Here is a 27,159-nt window from a genome sequence, read left to right on the forward strand (position 1 = left end):
ATCAATATAATGAGAGTATTTGGATGATTGACTAATTTATATTAAAAGGTAAAGGGTCAAACTTTCGCGCTGTTTATCATTGAGTATGTTTTTGATTGAATCAAAAACGCTTTCAACAATTATTCAAGAATTTTTTTAATTCAAAAGGATTCATTATTGTAAATATGAAGAAATGCAACTTTCGTTTAATATTCAATTTAAAGTAAAATAATTAGTAATGATACAAAGGTAAATGATAAGAAAATTTAAAGCTGCGGTGAAAATGATGTATTAGGGGCTGAGGTAAATACAAATTGGGTTTTAGTCAATATATTTGTAAATAAACCTTTTTTTTAACAAAATGCTGTCTTTTGATCGCAAAATGGTATTGAACTAGATGATTGCGTCCATTTTGATAAGACTATTAATAAGATAAATACATGTAAATTTGAAATGTAAAATGAATAGATTACTAAAAGAAGCCAATAGTCAACATAACCTAAATGCAGATATTTTGTCCAATCTCAGTTGTACTGTTTTACAAGTTAACTTTTCAGTTCAGTTTAGTATGAAAATTAGCAATCTTCACGGAGAAAGTAATTAGTAGATTGTTAATTTAGATTACCATTAGATAACTTTGATAAATCTAGTTACATAGTTACATGTAAAATAATGTAATATATTGCTTTAGTAGAAACTTTGGTGGAAGTACGAACAGGAAGATAAATTTTTGCTTAGTTGGAACTGGATTGAGAGTAGCTTTAACCAATAAAGTAAATGAAAATGCAATATTCAAGGCGAGCAAAAATGATGGTGATACTTGTGGGTTGAAATAAAATACTTCAACTTTATACTAAATTATTGATTACTATTATTGGTTGTGACTATGGAAGTGACGATTAACTTGCAATGGAATATCTTCTTTAAAATAATTTAACAGATTAACCAACGATATTAACAACATTCTTTATCTTCCTTTCAATTCATCAGCTACCTGGTCTGGTCTGGGTTATCGAGGTTAGTTTGGTAATTATCGAGAAAATGATGAGAGCCAGAAGAACCATTGACTCGTAAAGATGAAATGCTATTGTTGGTTGAATGCTGTAAACGACCAGTTGATATCTTCTGATTAGTGTAATCACTGTGAGTTGATCGTAAGGTATTAGAAAGACTTGTAGGTTCTGGAAATTTATTTAACAACTGCCTTAATCTCTTCAAAGTAGCCTCCAAACATTTGTTACGTTCTTCGAGGAAAATTCGCTTTGCTTCCAACTTCGATGTTGTCTGATCAGCCTCGTTTGCAAGGTTATCTTCTTGACTTGAAATTAAAGAAGCATATGGATCCATTTCTGCTTTAACTGTAAGTATATCTCCTCCTCTGGTAAGAGATCCAATAGTAGAGTAAAGATGAGAATCGCTATGAACATTGCTTGATCCTTTGCCATTTATTTGTTTCGACTTATTTCCTTTCAAGCGTTCATACTCAGCTTGTAATTGCCTAAAATGGATTAAAAAAAATTAGATTAAAGTATGATATTGAGGAGATGAACTAAAAAAAGCTGGCCATTTTGTTTATGTTGTTGTTCAAAGGTATTGATAGATTATTGAACTAGAGAGGGTATTGAATATCATTAGGAGCAAAAATCAATGAGCAAGTCAACCATGGTTAATTTTAAGGCAATTGGTCAATAAAATATTAATACTAACCTATTTTCTTGTTCTAAACCATTGATAATAGATTCCAGCTCAATTCGTTGATCTGTTGCAATGATCTGCCCAGGACTGAGTAAGTTTCCACCAAAATCTTGAGAGAATTGAGCATTGGGCTGATTTTCGTCAATCCTTTACAACAAATGAAAAATAAACAGTTTAGGTGAGTAAAATGGATTTTTGCATGAAAGAAATGTTAAAAAAAAGTGAGATATCATATGAAGAAAGGTGAAGTCAAATTGATAGCAAAATATTTAAAATAAAAGACTGAAGAAAATGACTCGATCTAATTATATTAAATCCTCAAAAGATACTTACAGCTCGTCATAGCTGTCAAAATTTCGATCTGGACTATTATCGAGCTCAACTTCAGCCAATCGACTAGCGTACATTTCAAGCTTTGAGTGCATTTCAAGGGAATCTGGATGTTGAAGAGTGTGAGATGCAGGAGTAACCGGAGTTTCGTTGTCATCATTTTCTGTTGTTTGGACAGGCAGATAACCATATTTTGGATGTCTTTTCAAACGTTTTGATTTAAATTTGTTTCGGATAATTCGAGTAAAGTCTTTAATATCTTGTCCAGAACTTGTTGCCAAACAGTATTCTTGCATTGGATGGATTATTTTATGGTTTTTGGTTGTTCGTCCAGAGAAAAAGCATATTTGGCAAATGTCGAAGTTGAAACAAAGCAAACACTTGTAGCGAAATCCAATAATTGGAAATTGTTTACAAACATTGCATTTAGATTGGTGTTTAGCCTTTTCAGCCGCAGCCAATCTATGAAGTACAGGTAACCAAACTATAGATTGAGGTTCTCGGTTAAGCCACTCAAGGAAATTATCGGAGTCAACATCAGATTTACGGTTAACCAGTTCAAAACAACTTCGAACACTGACTTCAACATTGGTCCCACCAAAAAAGTTGACTTCACCCAACAGTCGGGGAATTTGGATCAAGTCATGTAATAATATTCCTAAAGAGCGTTCATCAACAAGTCCTTGATCATCAGCTATTAACCTGAACATAACTATAAGGATTGAAAAGATGGGTCAGATCAATTTTATGAGCTCTAAGTATTGACTTTAAATGCTTACATTTATACTTTTCCTCAAGAACACCTTTGCATAATGTAACTAGGCCAACTTTTAGAGATAAAATTCTGATGAATCCAGTTCTGTTAGTACTAAAAATAAAAATAAAAAGTAATTCAATGAGTAAAAAGAGTGAATTTGTAGTGAAATTGAAAAAAGTTGCTTACGTATCATATAAATTAAGTAACCAGTTAAGGCATAAGTCGATAGATAAAGGTACATTAATAACAATAGCTTGATCACCACTAGCTGCAGCTTCAAAAATACTTCGAAGACATGCAATTATTTCTGGTACATTCATTAGTTTATCATTTAGTCCATTGAGTCCACACTCGTCAAATATTTTAATCAATGAGGTTAGATGTATCAAATCTAGACATAGGTGACGTTGAATAGATCGTAATTTCATAGCTGTTCGATAAGCTGCGAATTTAACTTCAGAAAATTCATTTAAATTGTTGATAATTTCAGTCATTTTTGGATGATCCCAGTGTGTTGTCTCGGTTGCATGGCTAAATTAAGCAAAAGAAAGATAAATTAAGATTGATTGAACAATTTGAGAGGGTAAAGTGATGAAAATTACTTTATATAATATGGGACTTTATTGAAAGCCACAGCTCGTTCCCAAGGTTGTTCAACTCCAGCATTCAAGAATCGTTGTTGTGCTGAATTGTGATCAATAACTGTTTGCTCTATATTTTTACGTCTTTCTTCAATAGATATTTGGATTAACTTCCAACGCGCATTCAATTCTTCCAGGCGATTTAGGACAAGATCGGAGAGTAAAATTTGAGATCCACTGATTCTGGTGGCTGATCCATTCATTTGATCAACAAACATTTGTAAAGTATAAATGTTATCCTTAAAGATCTGTATTAAAATAAAATGTGTTTCAATTATTGATAAGATGAACATGAATAATTTATCCATGAGGATGAGGAAAAAAGTTTATCAATTACAAACCTGGAGTTCAGTCAAAGCATCGTGAAGTTGATCAACAGCAATTTCATTAATTGGAATCCATTTACTGCTAGTCATTTCAGCGATATTGAGTTTAACTGAAAGCTCATCCATTTGACTTTGAAGACTAATCATTTTCTGTAAATATTTAAACAAAAACAATAAAAATTAAAATGATGATAATCGAGAGTAATTGAAAACAATATGAAACGCTATTTACGTTAAATTTTCAAGTTAATTTTCAAAATAAAATAATTTACCAAAAAGCTCAAATGTTAATAATTATTTAAAGCTCTGATTAGTTCGGTTCATTAAAAATCAATTTTCTTACCCTCATAATATCGTCCAGTCTACGCTGCCTTCCATCCGTTAACTTTAACAGCTCTGACCATTTTTCATTCAACTTCTCGACTTCATAATGGATATTTCGAGCAGTCTTCTTGACCTCATGCGGACCTCTGTGCTCATTCAATGCTGTAAATAAATTAATGATAAATTAATTATTGAAATGATTGATAGTTCAAACATTTTTGAAAATGCGTTAAAAATTAAAGAAAAGATTTAGGTGTGAAAATTGTTGGATAAAAACCATGTCGAATTAAATTTGATGTTGAATGGTTCATACGAAAATGAATATAATTTCATCTTAAGAATTTTCTTAGGAATTTATTTTATATTATATTTCTATCGTATCATGCTTTTTATATTAGAGGAATTGTCCAGAAGAGAAAGACAAATAAGATTGAAAGGCAATGTCAAAGTAAAGATGCATAAGGTTGGAGAAACGATCAACTTTTTCATATTGCACCTCTATTCAAGTATTTGAATTCAAGTAAATATTATTCAATATGATTGTCAAATAATCATGAAAAAGTAGGATTTGGATTGTTTTTGTTGACTTTTTTCTTGCTCGTCTATTCTATATTTACAGGTTATTGACAGTTTTGTGGGTAAACAATGAAATGAAATGAATACCTTGAGGATCTTTTTTGGAAAGGTAAGATCGACCTGACATAAGAGCTGTCTTTATAATTGGGCTTTCTTTTTCGAGGGAGAGTCTCAAATCTGTTAAATCTTCTTGATGTTTTGATAACGAAACAAGATCACTTTCGATGTCACCGAATGAATTAAATTCAGTCCTCTTTTTGGTCACCCATTCAATTGATTCTCGTAAAGATAATAGAAGTTGATTCAATTCATCACCAGAATTTGCTTCAAGGCGGATTTGCAGGGCAATTGTTTTTTCCTTGAGAGTGTTCCATTGACAATTTGGTAAGTCTGCAAAAGGGCAATAAAATGTAATACAATTAATTAAAGTTGCTGTAAAATTAATTTGACAATCATAATTCAACATTTAGCAATCAGCATTCTCTACCCAATTATATCCACAACAGTTAACCAAGGTTAATCATTTTAACAGTCATGGACTAGTAATTAAGGAAGATAGCTATTAAATTAACTACAATTTAGTCTGAAATTTAAGAAGACAAACTTCATAATTTGATGAACACAATAATGAGTTTGAATCTTTTTATAATTAGAATGACCTAAAATAATAGGAAAATATGCAAAAAAGTGAAAATGTCATAAACAAAAGGTAGATGTTAATTGTTCATCAACTTTGTATAAGTAATAAAATAAATCAGACTAAATTGTAAAAATATTGAATGCAAAATTAAAAATCTTTCGGTAACTTTCAAGCAAATTAAAAGTTAAATTAATGCAAAGCATACAAAATGGTAGAGAAAAATGAAAAATACTTACTTTTGTTCATGATTTCCATTTCAGGATTCACCTCATCGTATAAGTTTTCCTGATCCAATTCATTGGATTCATCAAAATAATCATCAATTTGTTTCTGGTTAAAAAATAAACAAACAAGATTTTTAGTTTGACAAAGTAAAGTTTACAAGTCAGTAATGATAAAATCAAGAGTTATTTTTGCATGATTTAATTAATTGCTGTGAAAAATAGCAAATCAACGATGAATGACGTTAAATTGTCAAAATTATTCAGCGATAGAAAAGTGAGAAAAATCTAACAGAAAATGCATAAAGTCAGGAAGATAAAAAAGAGTGTAAAAAGGATGAATGAGTTAAGACTGGATGCTGGATGATTTCATGTCTTGGATAAGTATGACAAGACTCACATAAGTAGTCAATCGATAAGGAGCAAACTCGTATTAGATTGTTATGGATTTGATTGGAAGATCATCAAATGCAAGTTAATTGTAGCTTCAGATACGAAACTGAACAGAATACTAAAGTTGATTTTTTAATAAATTTAATCTCAATTTGGTCATTTTTGTGGATAATTGGCTCTTTCAGAGATAATTTAGTTTATATTGAATATTTTTAAATAATCAAAAATGCCCAAAAGACGGAAAAGAAAGTCAAAGTCGTTATCAGTTAAAAAACATGAATCAGGACCAATGTCAGTTGAAGATTTAGACGATCATGCAATGAGTAAAAGTAAGTAATAAATTCCTGTGACCAATTTTGAAAAATATTAATAATTAATCTTTAAAAATATTATCAAAGGAGCAAATAGTATTGTTCCAAACGCGGATGAACTTTCTATAGCTGAAATATTCTCAACCTTAGGAGCATCTCCAACATTATTACCTCCACCAATCCTCAAAAGGGCTTCGTCTCGCTCATCTCGTTCATCAAGATCATCAAGATCATCTTCATATCAATCAGATGATCGAAGAAAAATGGTAAAAATAAGAGAACCTCATGAAAATATTGAACACAGTAAGCCTAAAATAAAACGAGTGGCAACACCAGCAGTTAGAAAACGCATGAAAAGGAGAGAATCGGAAAGTAGCCATTCAAGTCCTAACAGAAGCCAAACAAGAAGTCGAACAAAAAGCCAAACTATTAAACAAGCTACACATCGAGCAAAAAGTCGATCCAAGAGCCCATCTAAAAGTCGATCTAGAAGTGAATCTAAAAGTGGATCTAGAAATCGATCCAAGAGCCCATCTAAAAGTCGATCTAGAAGTGGATCTAAAAGTGGATCTAGAAATCGATCTAGAAAGCGATCCAAGAGTCGGGTTCACAGTAAAGATCGGAAAGGAAAAAGAACTGGTCATTCAGAAGTGCGAATAAGTATACGAACCAAATCAAAACGAAACATGAAATGAAATTAATCTGCTTCAAGATTTACTGGCTAACTAATAAAAATATAATACAAATGCAATTTACGATGAATTGATCAAAGTTGAAATTATTTTGCAGACTGCAGGTAAGTTTTAGTACTGAATGTTATCAATTGGTTAGACTTTGAGTTCCAAAAATTCATTCACATGTATCACTTATCAAATAGCATAACTTTTTTCTTGATGATCTTCCATTCTATTCTTTATCTCTCTCTCTCTATTTTTCTCGGTTTTTTTTTTGAAAGAACATAAAAGATGCCTAGGATGATGATGATAATGATGATGATGATGATTATCGTCGAAAATGAATCAACAAAGGACATAAAAAACCATTATCTTGGTTAAAGAGAAAGAGATAAAGAAAGAGACCAAACAAAGAGTGAGTTAACAAATAGAGTCGATATGAACAACATAATAAGATGAGTTAGAGAAATGAGTTAAGGGATGAAAGGGAAGATCATTAGGTTAGCCAATTCGTACAATCGCTTTTGAATACACCATCAGATCTAGATTAATATTTATGAGCTTGGTTAAACTAAATTATGTAGTATTAGCGATCAAGAGGAGTAAATATGGTCGTTAAAATTAACAATGATATGCATGAAATTTGGTTGGATTATTCAAATAAATGTACTTCTGAATATGTATCATTCAGTTGTTATCCAACCAATATTTACCACTTTCTTGGTATCTAAAATAACGGGATAGTAACTTAAATGAAGGGTGAAAATTGATCAACTCACCTCGATTCGATCAACGATCTTTTTTAACTTATCCAATATAATTTCATCATTACAATCTCGGAAAACTTCACAAATGTAATCAACTTGTGAATCGAGCCAAGTGAACCATTCCCTGGAACTTGGTTCAGCATTTAATCTCATTTTTTTCTGAAGCATTTCGCGTTTAGCTTTCAGGCAATCCATCTTTTCTTTGAGAAAACTTGGTGGTTTGTGTCCAAATTTGTTGGCATCACTTTCGATTTCTTGTAACATAACAATCAATTTTTCGTAATTTGTTTCATGGGTCTGAAATCATGTAAAAGAGAGTCAACGTTAGAAAGGAAAATAAAAGATAAACAAAAAAGATTATTTGTGAGTTTGATTGCTCTGAGTAAATATTTTGTTATCGATTCAAATAAAGGACGAAAATAAAAGAAGATACTTACATTAGCATCTGGAATTGGCTTTTCAGTGTCTATTTCTTCCTCAACATGACGAGAAGTCCATTCAATTTCCTCATCTAACATTCGGGCGACAACTTTAAAGCTAGTTAGATATTTATCGAGTGAAATGCGAGCTTCAGGTAAATCAACAATCAACTAAATATATTTATAAAGACAAAGGTATAATTAATTAAAGACAATGAATTATAACAAGTTGTTAAATTAGCAATTTGTTTAAACATAACATCAACCATAATTGCTTACTTTGAAGAAATTTTTTTCCATGCTATCCACATCTTTCTCAATAATGACTGTTGGAGCTAATTGAATGGTCATCATGTTTAGCCACTGGGTTTGTAGTTCTTGTTCCAAAAACTGAAATGATAGAGAAAATTTTTGTTTAAAGAACAGAAATTAAAGCATGAGATAAATTTGCAAAAAATCAGCATACTTTGACTTCATTTTGAAGAATATTTGCCATTTCAAAACTTCCAATTTTCCCGTTCAATTTTTCAAGAGTTGTATTAACCTTTTCAATCCAAGCTTCCAATTGGTTCCAATAAGATAAAATATTCATGTTTTTATTCTCATTGTGGAGACGCTCCTTGCGCCAGGCCAATTCTCGAGCAATAGCTTTCCATCTTTCATCGATTATACTTATTTCTTCTTTGAGAGTTACTCCATAAGGTACGTCAGCCATGATTTTTTTAATCATTACTTGGAAAGTTCCATAAAAAGGAACATGTTCATTGAAAGCTTTTCGCAAAGGTTCGTCTTCCTTTTTAGCAACCTCTATATTGAGTTCACCAGTTGGTAATCGACTAGAAGATAGAGTTTTCTCAGCCATTTCAAGAAACGTATTTATTTGAGTACAAGCGTCCTTATATTGGATTCGTGTTTCCTTTGCAAACCACCAACGTCTATGTCGTTTCATAAAAGATTCACGAAGTACCTGCCAATGAGCCCAAATGGAATCAATTAAAGCAACATATTCAGGTCCTTGAGGGTGAATTAAGTTGATCATCATTTTTTCAGTTACCATTTTGTTTATTTTAGGTTTAAGAGAGTCCATTGTGTTTTGAATTTTTTTCAAGGCACCAGATTGTTGACGATACTCCATGAAATCACCTTTGTTTAAAAGTTCACTTGTATCCAGATAGGTTTGGATATTTCTTAATTCTTGATGCATATTCTCTAATTCTAGAAGGGTAAAAAAATTGAGCAATTTAACTGTTTTACTATCAGATGGAAGACTTGCATTTGTGGGAACAGTTCTGGACAAAGAACCTTTACGACTAGTAGTTGACTTTGGAGATGATTGATTAGAGTCAATTCCTTCAGATAAATCGATTGAACGTTGATGTCCTAATTGCATATGTTTACTGATTGATCCAGAAGATTTCATTGTTTCTGACTGTTTTTTCACTTGTAGTACATCAAATTTTTCATGATCATCCTTGATCTTATCGACGCTTCTTGTTTTACGAGACATCTTTTCCTCCAAAATTTCAAAATCTGATTGGATCGTTTCAATGTTTTCTTTCAGCTTATTATCGCCATTTATGACAATGCTGTATAAAGATTGCACTTTTTCATTTAAATCTTTTAAATTTTCTTTCTTTCGAGACAATTCAAAAGGATCAACTGACGAAGGATCCTCTTGATGATTCAACCAGGTTTTTAGATCGACCATAAGATTCATTACAGTTTTGCTGGTTTCCATTGCATTTTCCATTTCATCTTTTCTTTCAATTGCCATTCTATGAAGATTATCATATATTTCTTCTAATTCATCAACTTTACGGCGCAATTCATCAGGTTCATCACTACAATCGAGAGCAAGTTTTGCTTGCTTCTTAACTTTATCTATTTCTTCACGTAAATTATCAATCTCTTTTATCACTTTCAAACAATCATCTAGCTCCTCAAACTCATGAGATGTAACCTTGAGATCAATTAGGCTATCCATCAATTCATTTAGAGTTTTCGACAACTTATTGAGACGAGTCTCAAAGTCGGTTGGATTTTGATATCTTTTGAATTTCATAACAAGCTCCTCATATTGTGTCTGAAATAGAGGAAAATTAAATTTAACAAAGAGAATCACAAAAATTTAAACTACAAAAGACTTACTTTCAATATAGCGAGTTGCTCTCCAAGTCTAGATGCAGCTTCCAATCTTTCTTGGGAGCGATAATTTTCAATGCTTTCAGTCAATTTATCCAAAATTTCTTTATTAGATTTGAATTCATTATCCAATTTCTATAAATAAAAAATGATAATTTAGTTTTTTTTCAAGAAAATATAAAATAAAGAAATGGTTAGAGTGATCAATGTTTTATGAATAAATACCTCAACTTCATCAGGCATATCTTCTGCTAAAATATCATCATCAAAACGCTGTTGGAGTAAGTAATCGACATCTTGAATCCACCTTTGAACTTTTAAAATCTGAGAATCACATTGTTGAGCGTCTTTAATTGATGCTTCTAAGTCTTGAAGTCGTTGTTGGGCTTGATGTTGCAGATTCTTCCAACGTTGATCAACCTTTGCAATTTCTGCTTCGACACTATCCGAAAAAAATCCTACAGTGATTAATTCGTTGGCTAGTTTATGAATACGTTCCGATCTGTTAGCAGGTCGATGTCTTAAATATGTTTCAAGATCCTAAAAAGTGAGATGAGAAAATTAGTTGAATGCATGAAAGAATAAAATTTAAAGAAAATAAACTTACATCCATATTTCCAGAAATCTCTTCAGCATCGGCATCTGTTTGAGGTGATCTTTTCAGTTTCCTATCCAATTTATCCAACCAATCTTTTTCCATCATGATTAACCTGGTGAATTCACCAAATTTGCTGTGGTTTTGTTTTAGAGTTGTGAGATACTCTTCAATATTTTCCACCAAAGTCTGTAAACTTTCTTTTATTGTTTTGGTCTTATTTTTCATTTCTTCCAATGATTCTGTGGTTGGTTGTGGACTAGGTGCCAAAGAGTTTAGTTGTCTTTGCAATTTATTTGCATCTTGGAGTGATTTTCGTATTTTATCCTGTAATGAGCGACCACTTTTGAAATTTTTTTGATAATCTTCAACAACAGAGTGTCTCACTTCATCGGTTTCAAAGCTTAACGACTCGAAATCTCTTTCAAGTTTTTCAAAGGCCTTACAAACATTTTTACTCTGGATCAAAGCAGTTTCGAGTTCGAGTTTTTTGTCGAAAGCCTTGATTCTAACCGTGGAACATTTTTCTTTCAATTTATCCAATCTTTCCTCAAAACGTTGAGTAGCATTTTTATCGTTGTCATTATCTTTGTCAGAATCAGCATCGGTATCAACACCAAATTCAGCAATCATTTCTTGGCCTTTAAGAACAATTTCTGAACAATTGCTTTCCAAAGTGCCTTCAATATCATTTAAAACCTTGTTACATTGTTCAACGTCACTTTCAATGGTTTGAACATCACCCATAGCTGGACACAATGCATCGAGGAATGAATTTAATTGCATTATTTCTTCTTCTAATGTTGATATTTCCTCTTGAAAAGAAGTTAGGCTTGATTCCAATCTTGATAACTTTTTCACTTTGTTTTCTAATTCATTGTGGCAAAAGTCCCAAATCTCTTGAGAAGAGTGTAATTTATCTTTCATATCTGTCACCCAATCATCTTTTAATCCTTCCTTTAAAATATCCTTACACGTTTCTTGTAAAACTTTCAAATTTTTTCCTTCATTGTCAAGTTCTTTACGAAGACGGTAATATTGTTCAAGTTGATTCTTATTCTGCATCAGATCAAAGAAAACTTCTGATTTTGCAGAAAATTTGGTCTCCTTTAATCTGCTTAACCACTGATGTAATGATTTAACGGAATCATAAACTTCACTAGGAGCACCATTTTCATTAGATGGTAAATCTTGCACAGTTTCTGATGGTAATTCGTCGGATATTTTGATGTTGTCCAAGCCTTCACTAACTTTTTTATCCAGATCACATAATTGGCCATATACATCTTCTCGGAAGTCAAAGAAATTTACAATTGTTTGATATGAAGGTTCTTTGGTAGCAGTTGGTAATGTCTGTTTCAGATCTTCCAGCTCTTTACGGAGTTTGGACACTTTATCTTCTTTGGTTGATAAAGCATTTAGCCGTAATTTACAATTTTTATCAATTTTTTTCAAGACATCGGGTGATTTATCACTTGTATCGGTGGTTTCAACAAACTTTTTTGCTGATTCCAGAGCGCGAGACATGGCATCTGTTTCACTGACCATCTGATCAAGTCTAACTAGCGCTTTGTGTCGTAATTTTCGTGAACGTAAAGTACGATTAACTTCACACCATCTCTCACTGATTCCTTCGACAATTTCATGTATCCGTGAACCGTCTTCGCCATATTTATCGAGATCTTCAACAAATTCATTTCCTTGAGTAACAAGTGAATCAAATTCTTGTTTCCTCAGTTCTAAATCGCTTTCTGTATCTTCTAAAATTATTTGTTGCTCATCTAATGGCATCTGATCCCATGAAGTTGAACAGCTTTCATTTTCATCTTCAACGCATAATACTTCTTCAACACTGCTTAACCAGGTTGTAAACACATCAAGAGCTTTTTGCCACTCCTGAATCAGCCAACTATCAAGCCGACGTTTCTTTGAACTTGAACTACTCATATTTGAAGTCGTAGGCGTTGTTTTTTGTTTCTGCTGCTGTTGCTGGAGGTGATGTGATTTCCCCTCAACCTGTTCCTGTTCATTACCTTCTGTCATGGACTCCTCCCCAGTATCATCGGTGGACAGCTCATCAAGTGAGGCCTCATTGATTTTTGTAACAACATGACTTAATGTACCCATCCTTTGAACCGTTGCATCCCAAACCTCTTTTAGGGTTTCCATTTTTTTAGCAATAACAGAACCAGCTGCTGATTCACGACCAACTTTATCCATTAGTTGAGAAGCATTTTCACCTAATTTCACATATAAAGACCGTTGACGATCCATTTCAGCCTCCATTCGTTCAAGTCGTTTAACTAGTTCACCCACAAAAGAAGAACCGATATGCATATCAGCAGCTGCCTCTTCCATCTCTCGTAATCGTCGATCTAATTTAGCTCTCCAATGGTTGAATTTTTTATCTCCTTCTTCAAATTTTTCCCATTCATTCACAATTTCTTCCAAAATTTCAGTTCTTTCACTAATAAACGTGCGAACGTTATTCCATTTTTCTGCTAAAGGTGCTAATTGGTCCTGTAATTCATCAGGTGGGTTGTCCACTGTAGGACTAGATGATCCTTCAAAATCATCATAAATCCAGACAAGGTTACGCAATGAGTCGACAATTTCTTCTTGGACATTGACATCTTGTTGGAAGTTCTGTTAAAGAAGAATAAATAGGACAACAAAATGAAAATCCATTATGAGTAAAATGGGTATACAGTAGAGTACTCCATAACTTGGTAGAATTTCGTGTTGGCACTACCTATTGGATTTATATTAACCGGGAACCATTTAATGAGATTTTCTAATTGTTTTAACCAAAATTACTCAAATTTTAGTTTAAAATTTAAATTAGCGAGTCAACTTTACTAGAATCAATAAAAATTTATTGCTAAACAAATCAGAATAAGTCAGTAACACAATAGTTTGATTATTCAGTAGAATGGATCATTTTTGCATCTTTACAAAAGTCAAGAGCTACATTGAAAAAAAGACATTTTAGTTATTAGGAAAATAGGCTGATTATAACCGCAGGAAACCCCTTTTTTATGATGAGTTGACTCACTAATTCAACCTTTTTGGCTAAATTTTAAGCTATTTCGATTGCAACAAGCAAATAATTGGATAAAAATGGTTCTGAAATGTTTAATCCAATAGGTGGTGCCAACACGAAATTTTACCAACTTCTGGAGTACTCTACTGTATTTATTACTTACCTGGTAGTCTGCCATTTGTTTTTTTAACGAGGCTAGATCGGATCCAAAATCAGTAAATTTACTCAATCTATCTTCGGCAGAAAATAACCAATTTCTAAGATGATTGATTTGTTTTTGTTGCATTATCATTAATGTTTCATGGATATTTTTACGAAACTCTAAGGCTTTAAGACTCAACTGTTCCAGACGTTCATTCAACAGGTTCATTTGTAGTTCAAGTTCAGGTATTTCATCAGGTGGACATTCTTCCGAATCAACAATATCTTGACCATAAGACAATAGTTTACCAACTTCAATTTGAATATCTCCAAGCTTATTGATGAACTCCTCATGGGCTCTGAAAATTTCTTTAACCTCTGGTAAACTTTTATCCATCAGATCAATATCAATCAATTTTTCTTCTGCGTCAAGAATCCATCCCAGAGCTTCTGTCACTTCAGCTTTAAACTCTGAAATTTCATCATCTTCATCATCTTCATCGTCGCCGTTTTCATTATTCATGTTACGCTATAGATAAAACAAAAATAAAAACAATTTTTATCAAAGATTGAATCAAAAGAAAGCAAACTCAAGGGCTGAAATAGTCAAGAAAACTGCAAATCACAGAATGTTTAATAAGTGAATTCATAGTCTACCATGAACCGAAAATTCTGTCCAGTCAACAAGCAAGAAAGGCAAGAAAGGTGCAACCGTTTTTGTTAAATATAAGAAAAGCGTTAGTGATTAATCCATCAGTTATGGGCTAATAAAAAGTGATAAACTTTTGAAATCAATACTATACAGTGAGAAAATGATTTATAACCAAGCAATGGTGATTACAATGAAAACAAAATGTAGATAAACCTCACCGTTTAACACCATAATAAGTGTTGTCAAAAGGGAGGGGAGAGTCAAAAGACAGCAAAATAGATAGAGAGAGAGAGAGAAAGAAGAGTAAAAATAAAAATAATAGAGAGAGAAAGATTAGCACAAGGGGCAAACAAACTTACCATATTCCGTCTATTCTCAATTCTGAATAGATCTTCATCCATTTTTAAGTGAAATTAGCTTCTCCGTGTTTAAAAATAGGTATAAATTGATGAAATAATTGAAGAAATGAAAACCGGGAGACCAAATGACAATCAATTGTAACCACAAGTTTATCAAGTTTCTAAAAAAGTTTGGTCTGATCTCTGGGGACTGTTACCTAATAAAAGCTGTGATTTGTTTACTGCAAGCTTTAAGAAGATTTAACCATTTAGAACAAAAGATGGAGCCTCTTACTCTGGATTTCTCTCGTCTCTGATGTTCAGATGTGAAGGTTGAGTTTTTGAAATAATAATCCAGTAAAATTTAAGCTCATTTATTCAATTTCATTGAACAATCTTTCTTAATTGACTTTTAAATTTGTTTAACCATTGATTAATTATTAGATTGATTTGTATGTCACTGTCAAGTCCTGCTTCCATCCGCAATGGCAGCAAATTTTGATCCTTATGACAAAAACAGGTAAATGCTTTTTCGCTCATCCATTTCTTTCCTCTGTCCATATTATCTTTTTCACTTGAGATTTTTATTTTTCATTTTCTTATTGTTTCTTATCTATCAAGTTGTCCATTTTCATTATAATGGATTATTACTGTTTATTTTTTGTATTGAATTTTTATTTTATCCTCTTATTTTCATTCATGCACATTTAATCCATCTTATTTATGTTATTGACTTTTCATGAATTACTCATTTGTTTATGTTTTTTGTTTCATTTTAAAACATTGCATTTCTTGTTCAATTTTTCTAGTTGGTATTTTGGTTCCATGACAAGACAAGAAGCTATTGATTTATTAAATGCTGAAAATGAAGTGGGAGTATTTTTGGTGCGTAACAGTAGCTCAATTATTGGAGATCTTGTCCTCTGTGTTAGGTAATTAATATTCTCTAATTTTTTCTTATATATTTGATGAAAAAAAATTACACTTTCTTATCGTTTTCGACAATTTTTTTGTTCATTATTAACAGAGAGAACATGAAAGTTAGCCATTATATTATTAATAAAGTTCAACAATTTGACCAAACTCGTTTTCGGATGGGTGATCAAATGTTTCCTGATATCCCCTCATTACTGAGCTTTTACAAGATTCATCTATTGGATACAACTAAACTTAAAAGACCTGTAAGATAAAACTACTGCATTATTTACTCTGCTTATCTTTCAATTCTTCTTTATTAATCTTTACTGCTTTTTCAATTATTAGGCCACTAAAAGATCTGAAAAAGTTCGAGCTAAATACGATTTTGCAGGAAGTGGCGATGATGAAGATCTTCCTTTTAAAAGAAATGAGATATTGACAATTATCTCAAAAGATGAAGACCATTGGTGGACAGCTAAAAATAGGCTGGGCAAAACTGGTTGTATTCCTGTTAATTACGTTGAGCCGGTAAGGATAATTAATTAACTTAGAGCTTGCTATCATCTTTACAAAATTTTTTTTGCTTAAAACCATCATTTATCTTTTTTTTCATGCCTGGGGTTCTAATCGTTCTTTTTTCAGTATGACGATAGTCAAATTGAAAACACAACTAGAACTTCAAGTCCGATTCCTAGTCAAACAAAACAATTACCAGCTAAGCCGCAATACAACACACCACAAATACAGCGACAGTTGCCTGCCATGGCCAAAGTAACACAAGCAAGAGTGCCCAATGCATATGACAAAACAGCCTTGAAATTGGAGGTATAACTCAATTTTGATACATTACTATATTTTATATTTCAAGTTTTCAATTACAAGCTTATAACACATTTTTGTATTTCTCTTTTTCTCTTATTAGGTAGGAGATATCATAAAAGTAATAAAAACAAAATTGGATGGACAATGGGAGGGAGAATTGAATGGAAAAATTGGACATTTTCCTTTCAACCATGTTGAATTCATTGATACGGAGAACCCTGAAGAGGAAGACACCAACTCATGACCCTCTTATGATTAAATTGATGAAAGCAACATCATTGCTCATCGACAAATCCCCTTCATACAACCCATACAAAAACAGAAACATATACACATAAAATTACTACACAATTGTAAAGAAATCCAAAGCAATGGAGAAACAAATTTTTCTGGGTAAACCTGTTTAAAAAGATACCCGGCTAATGATGAGCCCGAAGCTGAACAACAAGCATCCGGAGCTGGTGGTCTACTTCCGCCAATTGATTTTGATCAAATGTTAGAACTATCTATATATTTTAATATAGTTATAATATATTTATGTGTATAGAGTAAGTGAGAAGGAAAGAGAAAGGGAGTATGAAAAAGAAAAGAAGGAAGGAAGAAGGCAAAATGCCAGTGAAAGAATCAACCGGAGTTGATGTTTTACTTCTTCAGAAGAGGAACACCACGTGATGAACTGGTAAAGAAAGGTTTATCCTTATCAGCCAAATTTTGTTTTTTCTCTTTTTTTTAAAAAATTACAATATCCATTTAAATCACAAGTTTGACGTATCCAAAACTCATCAAAAAATCACCTAATTCATCTAAATGTATCATATAAAAAGACATAAAAGCAACGAAACTTGTGTGATTTATCTACATAGAGAAATTTGTAAAACAGTTGACATTCGTGATCCTCAAACGGCATATTAATATTAGTTTGGCTTAATCTATTCAATATTAACTTAAGAAGGAAATTATCACTACATCTGGTTTTGCTATAATTTCCTCCTCCTTAAATCAATCAGCTGTTTCATAGATGTTAAGTTATCGATCAATACTTGCCATTTAAACTTGTGTTACTGTTTGGCTTAAACATGAACAGATGTTGTATTGTTTTAATCAGTGGTCTTCCTGCTTCGGGTAAAACAGTATTCACCACAGAATTGGTAAATTACATGCAGCTCAATAAGATTGATATTGATCCGTTTTACATTAATTTTGATAAAGTGATTCCATTGGAGGATCAAAAACTTCTTGTGCATCGTGAAGATTCATCTTGGAGGCAATGTAGAAAAGATTTCGTCTCGTCTTGTCACAATTTTCTTGAACTTATGTTGAAATCACAAAGCTGCTCCAAGGAACAATCAGAACCTTCAACTCAAGGAAAATATTTGAATTCCATCCTCGACCAATTATCTCTGGATAAATGTTCCATCCAGAATTACTGTCTAAACAACTCTCGTTTTTGTTTAATCGTCGAAGACAACTTTTATTACAAATCAATGCGAGAAGAATTTTTTCGCTTAGCCAAACAATTTAATATTGGATTCGCCCTCATCTCTTTCAATATTGCAATTGACATTTGTATACAAAGGAATACTCAAAGACCAAATTCAGTTAACGATGAAATTATTCAGAGAATGGCTCAATTATATGAGAAACCGAAAGCAGATGAATTTGGAATCAGCTATGAGAATAAAGTACAATTGATGGAGATTAATTTTGATAATATTAATCACTACGATGACCAATTTATAAAAGCTTTACAAATCATTAACAAAGCTATAGACAATCCAATAGAAAGTCATCCAGATGAGTCTTGTAATAAACTGTACCGAGATATCAGTAGAAAGATCACAGCTAGTAACTCTTCTCATAGATTCGATAACGTTTTACGTCAATGTGCTAGCAAAATAATGACCAATAATCTGATAAAAGTTAACGGCAAGGAATTATCTCTGATCAGAAAAGAATTGTTGAAAAAATTTGGAAACAATCAGCTAGATCTTCCTGTTGATATCTCTGAAGAAACATCGGAAGAGGTTTTGATGCAGTTATGTTTGGATTTAATTGAACGTGAGCTTGAAAAAAAGGCTAATTAACGTAAAACAAAATTCAGAATCGTCTGATCAGAGATAAATATGATCCATGATATTGAAATATAATTTATCGTAGAATCTAAAACTCGATATCCGTTGTTCGCTGATTAATTTCGTGTTTTCTATCTTTATAATCTCACAGCAATCATCACCTGATCGTTTTGATGGTCTGATAATTGAGTGTCATCACATTTTCAGTTAACATAAAGACGAATGATAAATTTCAATTTAAGTGATAATCGAAATCAAATTGTGTTAATTTTTCCAAGATTTTTTTCTCATTACAAAAGTTGATTTATAAATACTTTTCTAGAGTTTCAAATGACTAATGAAACTGCAATTGTGAGATAATTTTTCAAAAATTTGACCTGAAATTGTTTAAAATTAAATTTTGTTCGCAATAGTTCAGTTAGAAGGGTAATAAGTCAAATCGTAATTTATTTTAGAGACTTTTAAACTTGAATACAAGATATAAAGTAATTTCGCGTGGGAAAATGATTCGAGATTCATCAATTAAAATGAATTGATTTTTGGTGTTTTAATATACATTGATAAGATCAAGCTTGGATTCTTTGATTGCTTTAAAAAGATGTACAAACAGACAGAAAATACATTGTAAAAAAGCTCTGTCCAGGAAAAGTTGATTGGATTGGAAAAGGTTAAATGTATTTTATAGAATTAGTGGAATTTGGTTCATTAAATTTTTTATAAGCGATTTTTCTGCAAGCCGCTGAGCAACTTCATCCTCATTCACAGATAATGAAATTTTGGTTAAACGCATTTCTCGAGCTTGTTTTATCCTTACAAGTCCAAGAGACTCGAGAATCTGACATATACAGAGAAAGTCAGAATTGCTGATCAAAGTTGAGGTTATTTTACATTTGTCGCAGGCTTTTACGAACAATCTATACAGCATCGGGATAACGATTTCTTTGTTCTTTTTCTCTTTTCCATAACAAAGTATACAGCACAAAATTACTTGTTGATGAAGAGTCAAATCCGCAACACTTTCTTCCTTAAATAATTTGTTTCCAAACACTGAGTTCAAGATAGATATGATGTGTCTTGGTTCAACTAAAGGTTTGTCAAAATTTTCTTTACGTGGAGATCTCCTGATTCCTAGTCTCGGAGACATTTTCGGTGACATCCTTGAGGTCATTCTTGGTGACATTCTCGGAGATTTTCTTGGTGAGCCCATATTGTTTCCATCATCTGCAGTGGCAGTAAGACCTAATTGATAAGAGTATTTTTCTCGTTCCGCCATTTCAATTGCTTGTCGACAGATATCCAAAGCTTTTCTGGCATCTCCACTGTACGATGAAACTTTGCGAGCACATAAGTCTAGTGCAGGCTTTGAGATTAAATCACAGGTTTTTGAAAGGTATTTGAGTCTAGATTGGATGATGTCAACTAGCTGATCCTTACTATAAGGTCGGAAAGAGACCTTCTTGACACAATTCATTTCAAAGGAGCACATTTTTGTTAGACTTGAAGAAGTGATGGTATTAGCAATACCGATTAAAATTAACTTTGATTTTTTCGCTCTGGGCCAATCCAACATAGTATCGACCAGATCTTTGTCCAGTTTGTCAATTTCGTCGATTATTAAGATAACCATTTTTTTGGAGGCAATAATATAGTTTTCAATGGAACCAATTATTTTGTCTCGATATCTAAACAGTAAAGATTAAAGTTATAAAAAGCTGCTCACAATTTTCAATTTAGATTACTAAAGCTTACCTAGTCGAGTCTTTAATACCAAGATCTTTAGCAATCTTGGAGTAGATCATGGTGCCTTTTCTGAAGTCCATTGAGTTGTATGGAAGAATGGTGAGTGTGTATTGATTAGAGAGTTTTGACACAATTGAAAGTACTGACATCGATTTACCAGTTCCAGGAGGACCAGAGACAAAGATTGTAGAAGATTCATGTTCTAGAATACAATCTTCAAGAAAACCAGATAATTCAGTAATCTCTTTATCTCTACCCACAATACCATCTACAGCACCTATTGACAGGAGTCTTTTAGCTTCAGCTATCGGGTTAGTTATCGGTGGTGAACTGATGAAGGTATCCATGTAGATATCTGGTTCAGGGGAAGGTGGAGGTGAGTCATCATAGCCGTTAAATTCATCCAACAAGTTCCGAGCAACCCTCCTTTTAATAGGAGTTACATTGGAACGTTTTCTGGTCACTGGTGCCTTTATTGGCGAGTCCTCTGGTTTATGTCTTTTAAGAGATCTGTTTCTTGTTTCAACTACCATGTTGATATTTAATTAAGACACTCAGTTAAAATGGATTAAAATGTAAAATAAAAATTAAATAATGACACACAAATAAATAATTAAAAGGCTTTGTTTAAAAGTACAAGAAAACTAAAGATCTTGGTTTTAAACCACTGACTTGACTTAAATGGATAAACTGGCGCGAAGATTCTCGCGGTCACATAAACAACAGATTCTTCCCTCTCTTTGACTCCCTTTGTCAATCTCCCTCCTTGCTTTAGCTAGCTCCATAGATGGTGCTACTGACACATTGTGTACATTTTTTAACAAAAAATAACAAAGATTATTAATGCTAAGAAAGATGAATAAATCTACTTCTTAATTGTTTAATAGGTGTTGATTAACAGTCCAATTTGATTTATAAATTGGCTAAAAAATTAATTACAAGGTTTGTAAGTCTCATTTTTTACCTGTCATTGTTATTGTTAAACATTTAAAATTGCTGTTTTTCTAATTTAATTTCCTCATACTTTGTTGCTATTTTTTAGTTATTGATTTAACTCGTTGTTGTCATGACGTTATTCATTGTTTTATGGTTAATTGCATCCTTGGTCATTGGTCTATTTGGTTTGATTCTATTTTTTGATGGTAAAAAGTTGCCACCTTGGCTTACAGTAATTTATAAGTATGGTAAATTGCTCCGTGATTTGAACAATGAGGAGCGATCAGTCTCTGGCTTACTACTTATCAGATGGATTCAAGTTCCTAAAAGGTATGTTTTATATGTTGCTTTCATCTTTTTTTCAGAATATTCTTGCTGAATCTTTTTGGTCAACTTATTGAAATTTGTCTTTCTCATTCTTCTAGATATTTCTCACATTTTTATGGCATCGCTGTGATACTTCATTTAATAGTGCTGTTGTCCAGTTTATTTCATGTGGATAGTGTACGTCAAATCCTCAATACACCATTGAATCTTCTTTTTGGCGCTTATAAATATGGTTAGTTTTATAATTATGAATGAGATTGTTATAGTTACTCAGATATTTCAATTTACGCTAATCTGAATCTTATTTATCTCAACTAGATGGCGTCAACGTTTATTTATTTTTCCTTCTCTCCATGATTCACATTTTTCGGCGGTTCATTGAAAGTGTCTTTATCGCTGTTCCATCATTTGCGAAGATTAATCTGATTCATTATTTAACTGGCATTGGATTTTATATAAGCATAGCTTTGTACAATGCAAATAACTTATTTTCCACAGTCTTAATCACTCAAGGTTCGATCAATTATTCGCTTGTTTCATTTTCAAAATCAGTCTAATTATTGTCACCATTTCTCTTCAATTAGACCGTCCCTATCTCTATACCGTTGGATTGATTTTTTATGTGATTGGCCAAGTCCTTCAATTCCATAGTCACAAAATTTTATCCGAATTAAGAAGAAGAAATGGTAAATTTTGATCAATTATTCAAATTAACTTGAAAATCATTAGCATTGAAAGTTTTACATTTACATCTGAATTTTTTTCCAGATAAACCAAGAGGAAAAGCTGGTTACTACCTTCCACACGGAGGCTTATTTGAATTTGTATCATGTCCAAACTATTTCTCTGAATTAGTAATTTATTCTGGACTATACATGTTGACTAATTTAAATGCCAACTGGTTGGCTATATTGATTTGGGTTTATTCTAATCAGATTGTGGCATCTCTGTTAAACCATAAATGGTACAAACAAGCCTTTGGAAGTCGATATCCGGCCCGAAGAAAAGCGATTATCCCTTATATTCTGTAATTTAATCTGCAAATCTATTATTCAATACCAATTTCGCACACGTTACTATTTCATTTCCAACTTTTAACTTAATAAAATAAACATTATTTTTCATTCAATTGTTTTTACTTTATTATTAATAGTTAGCAGAAAATGTTCTTTAGAATCTTCACTTTTATATCTATCTTACAAGGAATAGTTCCGAACATCACAATGGAATGATGATTCAAATGTGGGATTTTAATAAATGTCTATTAAAATCAAACAATTAAATTTTTTCAGAAGAAAGGCGAAAAATGCTGGAATCGAAAAGGTGGCAGCTAGTTCTGTTATACTGGTCTTTGACGAGACTCAATCTACCGATAGCCACCACTGAAATCTCGATATCGATTTTTCAATTCTTGGGGTTCCGTAGTAAAAAGAAACAATTATCACATTTGTGCACAAAATGACACAAATGGTCAAAAACGGGTGAAAATTTATTTCTTTAAAATTTAAACTCCTTTAGTTTATGAGAACTAAAAAACTCTGTTTATTCGTGCGATTTGAAGATTCTTCATATCAACAGTTTTCGAGAAAATTTCGGTCAAAGTTTAAAACTTCGATCGCTTTTTGTACAATAATAAAAGCAGATTTTTTTACGAAATGCATTTTGCTGATTTAACTTTTGATGTCTGACCAGAAAATGCACTTATTTCGTGAAATAAACTTTTGTGTTTCTGTAAAACAGATCAAATTGCATTTACAGCTAAACCGACCTTATGCTGTGGCCATAAGAGTTAGCGAGCTTAAACTTATCCTTTGTCCATAAAAATTGATGGTACACACGATGGACAAAATACTTTAAACAATTTAACAACTGTTTTCTTTATTTTGGCCATTGGTCTTTAAACTTTGAACTTCGATATTCCGAGAATGGCATAACCTACAGCAATCATTCTTTCACCAAATTGATTATTTGCTAAATAATAATGCAATGCAATTTAAAAACTTTTCATTAGCGCATTCGGGACATAATATTTGGGCTGTAAATGCACGAGAAACAACTTATTTAACAAAACAAACTCATATTAACCCATTTCTTGGCAAATGCAGCAATTTTCTGGTTAAACTTATAAATCAAATGCAAAGAGGACTGCTAAAAGCTCGAGTATTTGAGTAAAGATTTCAGACTTGGTTGAATTTGTAGGGGCATAAAAACTGAATCCATTGCAGCTATTAAATACTTTATCCAATGGACAGTTTTCGAGAAAATCGAGGTCAAAGTCGGAACTTCGATCGCCTTTTGTACAGCTACGGAAGCACATTTTTCAATGAAACTCATGTTACTCATGTAAAATTTAATGGCCAATCATAAAATGTACCTATTTCGAGAAATGGACCTTTTCTTTGTCTTTCAAACAGATTAGTACAAATTTTTGTTAAACCGATCGTTCTTTTTGACCATCAACGCTAGCGAGCTGAAACTTATTATTTGTCCATTAATAATGTTGGTACTCATCATGGATTAAATAATTTTTCAAAGTTATCAATAGTTCTCTTGATTTTGGCCATTGGCCTCAAAACTTTGAACCGCGATATTTCGAGTATGATATCACCTACAATCACTATTCTTTGGCCAAACATTAGATATTATCATGGGCTGTAATAGCATATGACTGAATACCAAATAAAACCTGAGCTATTTCGTTTAATAATAGAGATGCTTCTAACTGATAAGATTTGTGTTTGGTTACCATTCAACTTTATATACCAAGTCTAAAATCTGGCAACATAAATAACCCAATGCTATAACTTATTTTGAAGAACTTTGAATAATTTGATATTTCAATATATTATAGTACATAATGAGATCTAAAGTTTGGCCAAAGAATAGTGATTTTAGGTGATATCATACTCGAAATATCGCGGTTCAAAGTTTTGAGGCTAATGGCCAAAATCAAGAGAACTATTGATAACTTTGAAAAATTATTTAATCCATGATGAGTACCAACATTATTAATGGACAAATAATAAGTTTCAGCTCGCTAGCGTTGATGGTCAAAAAGAACGATCGGTTTAACAAAAATTTGTACTAATCTGTTTGAAAGACAAAGAAAAGGTCCATTTCTCGAAATAGGTACATTTTATGATTGGCCATTAAATTTTACATGAGTAACATGAGTTTCATTGAAAAATGTGCTTCCGTAGCTGTACAAAAGGCGATCGAAGTTCCGACTTTGACCTCGATTTTCTCGAAAACTGTCCATTGGATAAAGTATTTAATAGCTGCAATGGATTCAGTTTTTATGCCCCTACAAATTCAACCAAGTCTGAAATCTTTACTCAAATACTCGAGCTTTTAGCAGTCCTCTTTGCATTTGATTTATAAGTTTAACCAGAAAATTGCTGCATTTGCCAAGAAATGGGTTAATATGAGTTTGTTTTGTTAAATAAGTTGTTTCTCGTGCATTTACAGCCCAAATATTATGTCCCGAATGCGCTAATGAAAAGTTTTTAAATTGCATTGCATTATTATTTAGCAAATAATCAATTTGGTGAAAGAATGATTGCTGTAGGTTATGCCATTCTCGGAATATCGAAGTTCAAAGTTTAAAGACCAATGGCCAAAATAAAGAAAACAGTTGTTAAATTGTTTAAAGTATTTTGTCCATCGTGTGTACCATCAATTTTTATGGACAAAGGATAAGTTTAAGCTCGCTAACTCTTATGGCCACAGCATAAGGTCGGTTTAGCTGTAAATGCAATTTGATCTGTTTTACAGAAACACAAAAGTTCAGTTCACGAAATAAGTGCATTTTCTGGTTGTCCATCAAAAGTTAAATCAGCAAAATGCATTTCGTAAAAAAATCTGCTTTTATTATTGTACAAAAAGCGATCGAAGTTTTAAACTTTGACCGAAATTTTCTCGAAAACTGTTGATATGAAGAATCTTCAAATCGCACGAATAGACAGAGTTTTCATATCTCTACAAAACCTATGAGTCTAAATTTGAAAAAATACATTTTCACCCGTTTTCTTCTCGTTTTCTCTCAGGGTTTTGTCAATTTGTGCATCAATGTGATTTTTCTGTTAATTGTGTCTTTTTTAGTAACAACCTTTTCCTCGACTCATTTGTAGGTTTAGTGATGCATAATTTCAATGCCTAACTATATTGTGCGAATAAAAAATGAATAGATTCGAGGGTCAATGGAATTGAATAAAGCAGAACCATTAGAAACAATAAGAAACTAGAATAAATCAACGAATTTATGCATAAAAATGATGTTATCGTTTAAATTTATTGTTTACTAGCGTTTGAACAACTTTGATCTTACATTCATTACTCAAATATGACTCCAGAAATAACTAATATTTTTTTACAATTATGACATGAGTTATCCTGAAATACAAATGTTCACCAATCAGACTAAGAATGCAAATCGGAATGAAGTATAAGAAGTACTTAAAAAGTAGCTCGTAGTTCTGCATATCTAGTTCATCAAAGCTGTACAAAGCAGGATGAAAACTGATGGAAGTTTTGTGTAAACAGCCGTGCGTTTCATGAAGAAGTAGTGCTCGATCCAGCAACTTCTCATAAAAATGTTTCCATTTACGTTGAATATAAAACTCGAAGCCACCTTCAAATCGCTTCTCGTGTAATAGATTGATAACCTTGGTAGCATGAAGAGGCAGCTTTGAATTCAATACAGAAAACAATAGATAGACGGGGAATGATCTTTTTGCCGAATACCATTGAGGTGCTGGTGAATCCGGCAAAACATTACAATAGCTCAATTGTATGTTATCAGCCTCTTCTTCAGTAATAATAAAAACATAATTTTCTATGATCGATTCTTTTTCCAATTCAGCGACAAAATCTCCAGCCGGCTTGTACTGTCCTCGCCTTAGTACCTCTTGTTTAGCTAGTTTAGGACCGTTCTCCACCATGATTTTGCATAAAGGCTCTTCCATCCACAACGGCATCCTATCGCTTTTTGCCACATCTTCCAGGGAATCAATTGTTTTGATGGGCGCACTAGATGTGAGATCGGTTTTGAAGGAACTAGAATAGAGTGCTATTGTGAAAAAAACAGTGAACATGATTGACAGCCAAACGAATCGCAGAGAGTGGTTATAGAAAAGAGCACTTCTTGATATATCTTGAAGAAGAATGGTTCCAACCAAAGACCAAATGATCGATGGAGAGTTGGATCTAATGCCACAAAATTTATATTTAAAGTACCACAGAAGGAAAGGAATTGAAAAAAGAAAGAGATAGAGAAATGTCAAGAATATAATTGCTTCTGTGGTGAAAATTGATAGGGATTTGACGACATCTTCACGAATTATTCCAACTTTGGGCAAAGCTGATGTTATGGTACAAGAAA

The 27,159-nt window shown here is 32.4% G+C and overlaps 6 protein-coding genes across 8 annotated transcripts; 4 read left to right on the plus strand and 2 right to left on the minus strand.

Annotated features, from left to right (window-relative positions):
• Nucleotides 1-163: 163 nt before the first annotated feature.
• Nucleotides 164-15,152, minus strand: LOC107360203 (utrophin). Of its 2 annotated transcripts, XM_015926820.3 has the most exons (20): nucleotides 14,986-15,152; nucleotides 13,997-14,503; nucleotides 10,803-13,436; nucleotides 10,421-10,735; nucleotides 10,202-10,330; nucleotides 9,108-10,136; nucleotides 8,520-9,020; nucleotides 8,333-8,443; nucleotides 8,072-8,224; nucleotides 7,647-7,931; nucleotides 5,505-5,598; nucleotides 4,716-5,018; nucleotides 4,072-4,214; nucleotides 3,744-3,878; nucleotides 3,364-3,650; nucleotides 2,948-3,292; nucleotides 2,784-2,872; nucleotides 2,008-2,716; nucleotides 1,687-1,821; nucleotides 164-1,477 (listed from the first exon to the last, which is right to left on the minus strand). In XM_015926820.3, the coding sequence occupies exons 1-20, from the start codon at nucleotides 15,025-15,027 to the stop codon at nucleotides 970-972; spliced, it is 8,454 nt and encodes a 2,817-aa protein (XP_015782306.1). In that variant the 5' UTR covers nucleotides 15,028-15,152; the 3' UTR covers nucleotides 164-969. The 2 variants fall into 2 exon arrangements, with proteins under 2 accessions (XP_015782306.1, XP_015782305.1); XM_015926819.3 differs by having other exon boundaries at nucleotides 8,520-10,136.
• Nucleotides 5,990-6,955, plus strand: LOC107360233 (uncharacterized). The gene is made up of 2 exons (XM_015926867.3): nucleotides 5,990-6,211; nucleotides 6,281-6,955. The coding sequence occupies exons 1-2, from the start codon at nucleotides 6,109-6,111 to the stop codon at nucleotides 6,886-6,888; spliced, it is 711 nt and encodes a 236-aa protein (XP_015782353.1). The 5' UTR covers nucleotides 5,990-6,108; the 3' UTR covers nucleotides 6,889-6,955.
• Nucleotides 15,153-15,284: 132 nt separating the features above from the next.
• On the plus strand, nucleotides 15,285-17,540 carry Crk (Crk proto-oncogene, adaptor protein). The gene is made up of 6 exons (XM_015926861.3): nucleotides 15,285-15,484; nucleotides 15,774-15,896; nucleotides 15,992-16,145; nucleotides 16,228-16,410; nucleotides 16,525-16,707; nucleotides 16,805-17,540. The coding sequence occupies exons 1-6, from the start codon at nucleotides 15,450-15,452 to the stop codon at nucleotides 16,946-16,948; spliced, it is 822 nt and encodes a 273-aa protein (XP_015782347.1). The 5' UTR covers nucleotides 15,285-15,449; the 3' UTR covers nucleotides 16,949-17,540.
• Nucleotides 17,541-17,780: 240 nt separating this feature from the next.
• Nucleotides 17,781-18,871, plus strand: Pstk (Phosphoseryl tRNA kinase). The gene has a single exon (XM_015926853.3). It carries the CDS (start codon nucleotides 17,781-17,783, stop codon nucleotides 18,786-18,788), a length of 1,008 nt encoding a protein of 335 aa, XP_015782339.1. The 3' UTR covers nucleotides 18,789-18,871.
• A 332-nt stretch (nucleotides 18,872-19,203) lies between these two features.
• Nucleotides 19,204-21,198, minus strand: Cdc6 (Cell division cycle 6). Its single transcript, XM_015926840.3, has 2 exons — nucleotides 20,526-21,198; nucleotides 19,204-20,458 (listed from the first exon to the last, which is right to left on the minus strand). The coding sequence occupies exons 1-2, from the start codon at nucleotides 21,047-21,049 to the stop codon at nucleotides 19,456-19,458; spliced, it is 1,527 nt and encodes a 508-aa protein (XP_015782326.1). The 5' UTR covers nucleotides 21,050-21,198; the 3' UTR covers nucleotides 19,204-19,455.
• Nucleotides 21,199-21,351: 153 nt separating this feature from the next.
• On the plus strand, nucleotides 21,352-22,908 carry LOC107360225 (polyprenal reductase). 2 transcript variants are annotated; one of them, XM_015926859.3, is made up of 6 exons: nucleotides 21,352-21,462; nucleotides 21,559-21,782; nucleotides 21,878-22,011; nucleotides 22,098-22,292; nucleotides 22,364-22,465; nucleotides 22,548-22,908. In XM_015926859.3, exons 2-6 carry the CDS (start codon nucleotides 21,583-21,585, stop codon nucleotides 22,808-22,810), a joined length of 894 nt encoding a protein of 297 aa, XP_015782345.1. In that variant the 5' UTR covers nucleotides 21,352-21,462; nucleotides 21,559-21,582; the 3' UTR covers nucleotides 22,811-22,908. The 2 variants fall into 2 exon arrangements, with proteins under 2 accessions (XP_015782345.1, XP_015782344.1); XM_015926858.3 differs by having other exon boundaries at nucleotides 21,352-21,458.
• Nucleotides 22,909-27,159: the final 4,251 nt, after the last annotated feature.

This window comes from Tetranychus urticae, chromosome 2, assembly GCF_039701765.1.
Source record: "Tetranychus urticae isolate SD_2017Ah chromosome 2, NJAU_TeUrti_SD_1.0, whole genome shotgun sequence".
In the NCBI taxonomy this organism is placed as follows: domain Eukaryota; kingdom Metazoa; phylum Arthropoda; class Arachnida; order Trombidiformes; family Tetranychidae; genus Tetranychus; species Tetranychus urticae.

What these genes read in the sequence shown, in the direction of transcription:
- LOC107360233 (XM_015926867.3), top strand. Translation starts at nt 6,109, where the DNA reads ATGCCCAAAAGACGGAAAAGAAAGTCAAAGTCGTTATCAGTTAAAAAA. An exon ending in CGATCATGCAATGAGTAAAA is followed by an intron (nt 6,212 to 6,280) that starts GTAAGTAATAAA and finishes ATATTATCAAAG; the next exon opens with GAGCAAATAGTATTGTTCCA.
- Pstk (XM_015926853.3), top strand. Translation starts at nt 17,781, where the DNA reads ATGAACAGATGTTGTATTGTTTTAATCAGTGGTCTTCCTGCTTCGGGT.
- Crk (XM_015926861.3), top strand. Translation starts at nt 15,450, where the DNA reads ATGGCAGCAAATTTTGATCCTTATGACAAAAACAG. An exon ending in GATCCTTATGACAAAAACAG is followed by an intron (nt 15,485 to 15,773) that starts GTAAATGCTTTT and finishes CAATTTTTCTAG; the next exon opens with TTGGTATTTTGGTTCCATGA. An exon ending in CTGTTAATTACGTTGAGCCG is followed by an intron (nt 16,411 to 16,524) that starts GTAAGGATAATT and finishes TTCTTTTTTCAG; the next exon opens with TATGACGATAGTCAAATTGA.
- LOC107360203 (XM_015926819.3), bottom strand. Translation starts at nt 15,027, where the DNA reads ATGGATGAAGATCTATTCAGAATTGAGAATAGACGGAATATG. An exon ending in ATGCTTTGACTGAACTCCAG is followed by an intron (nt 3,651 to 3,743) that starts GTTTGTAATTGA and finishes ATTTTAATACAG; the next exon opens with ATCTTTAAGGATAACATTTA. An exon ending in TCTTGAGGAAAAGTATAAAT is followed by an intron (nt 2,717 to 2,783) that starts GTAAGCATTTAA and finishes CAATCCTTATAG; the next exon opens with TTATGTTCAGGTTAATAGCT.
- LOC107360225 (XM_015926859.3), top strand. Translation starts at nt 21,583, where the DNA reads ATGACGTTATTCATTGTTTTATGGTTAATTGCATCCTTGGTCATTGGT. An exon ending in TTTTGGCGCTTATAAATATG is followed by an intron (nt 22,012 to 22,097) that starts GTTAGTTTTATA and finishes TATCTCAACTAG; the next exon opens with ATGGCGTCAACGTTTATTTA. An exon ending in CACAGTCTTAATCACTCAAG is followed by an intron (nt 22,293 to 22,363) that starts GTTCGATCAATT and finishes CTCTTCAATTAG; the next exon opens with ACCGTCCCTATCTCTATACC.
- Cdc6 (XM_015926840.3), bottom strand. Translation starts at nt 21,049, where the DNA reads ATGGTAGTTGAAACAAGAAACAGATCTCTTAAAAGACATAAACCAGAG. An exon ending in GGTATTAAAGACTCGACTAG is followed by an intron (nt 20,459 to 20,525) that starts GTAAGCTTTAGT and finishes TTTACTGTTTAG; the next exon opens with ATATCGAGACAAAATAATTG.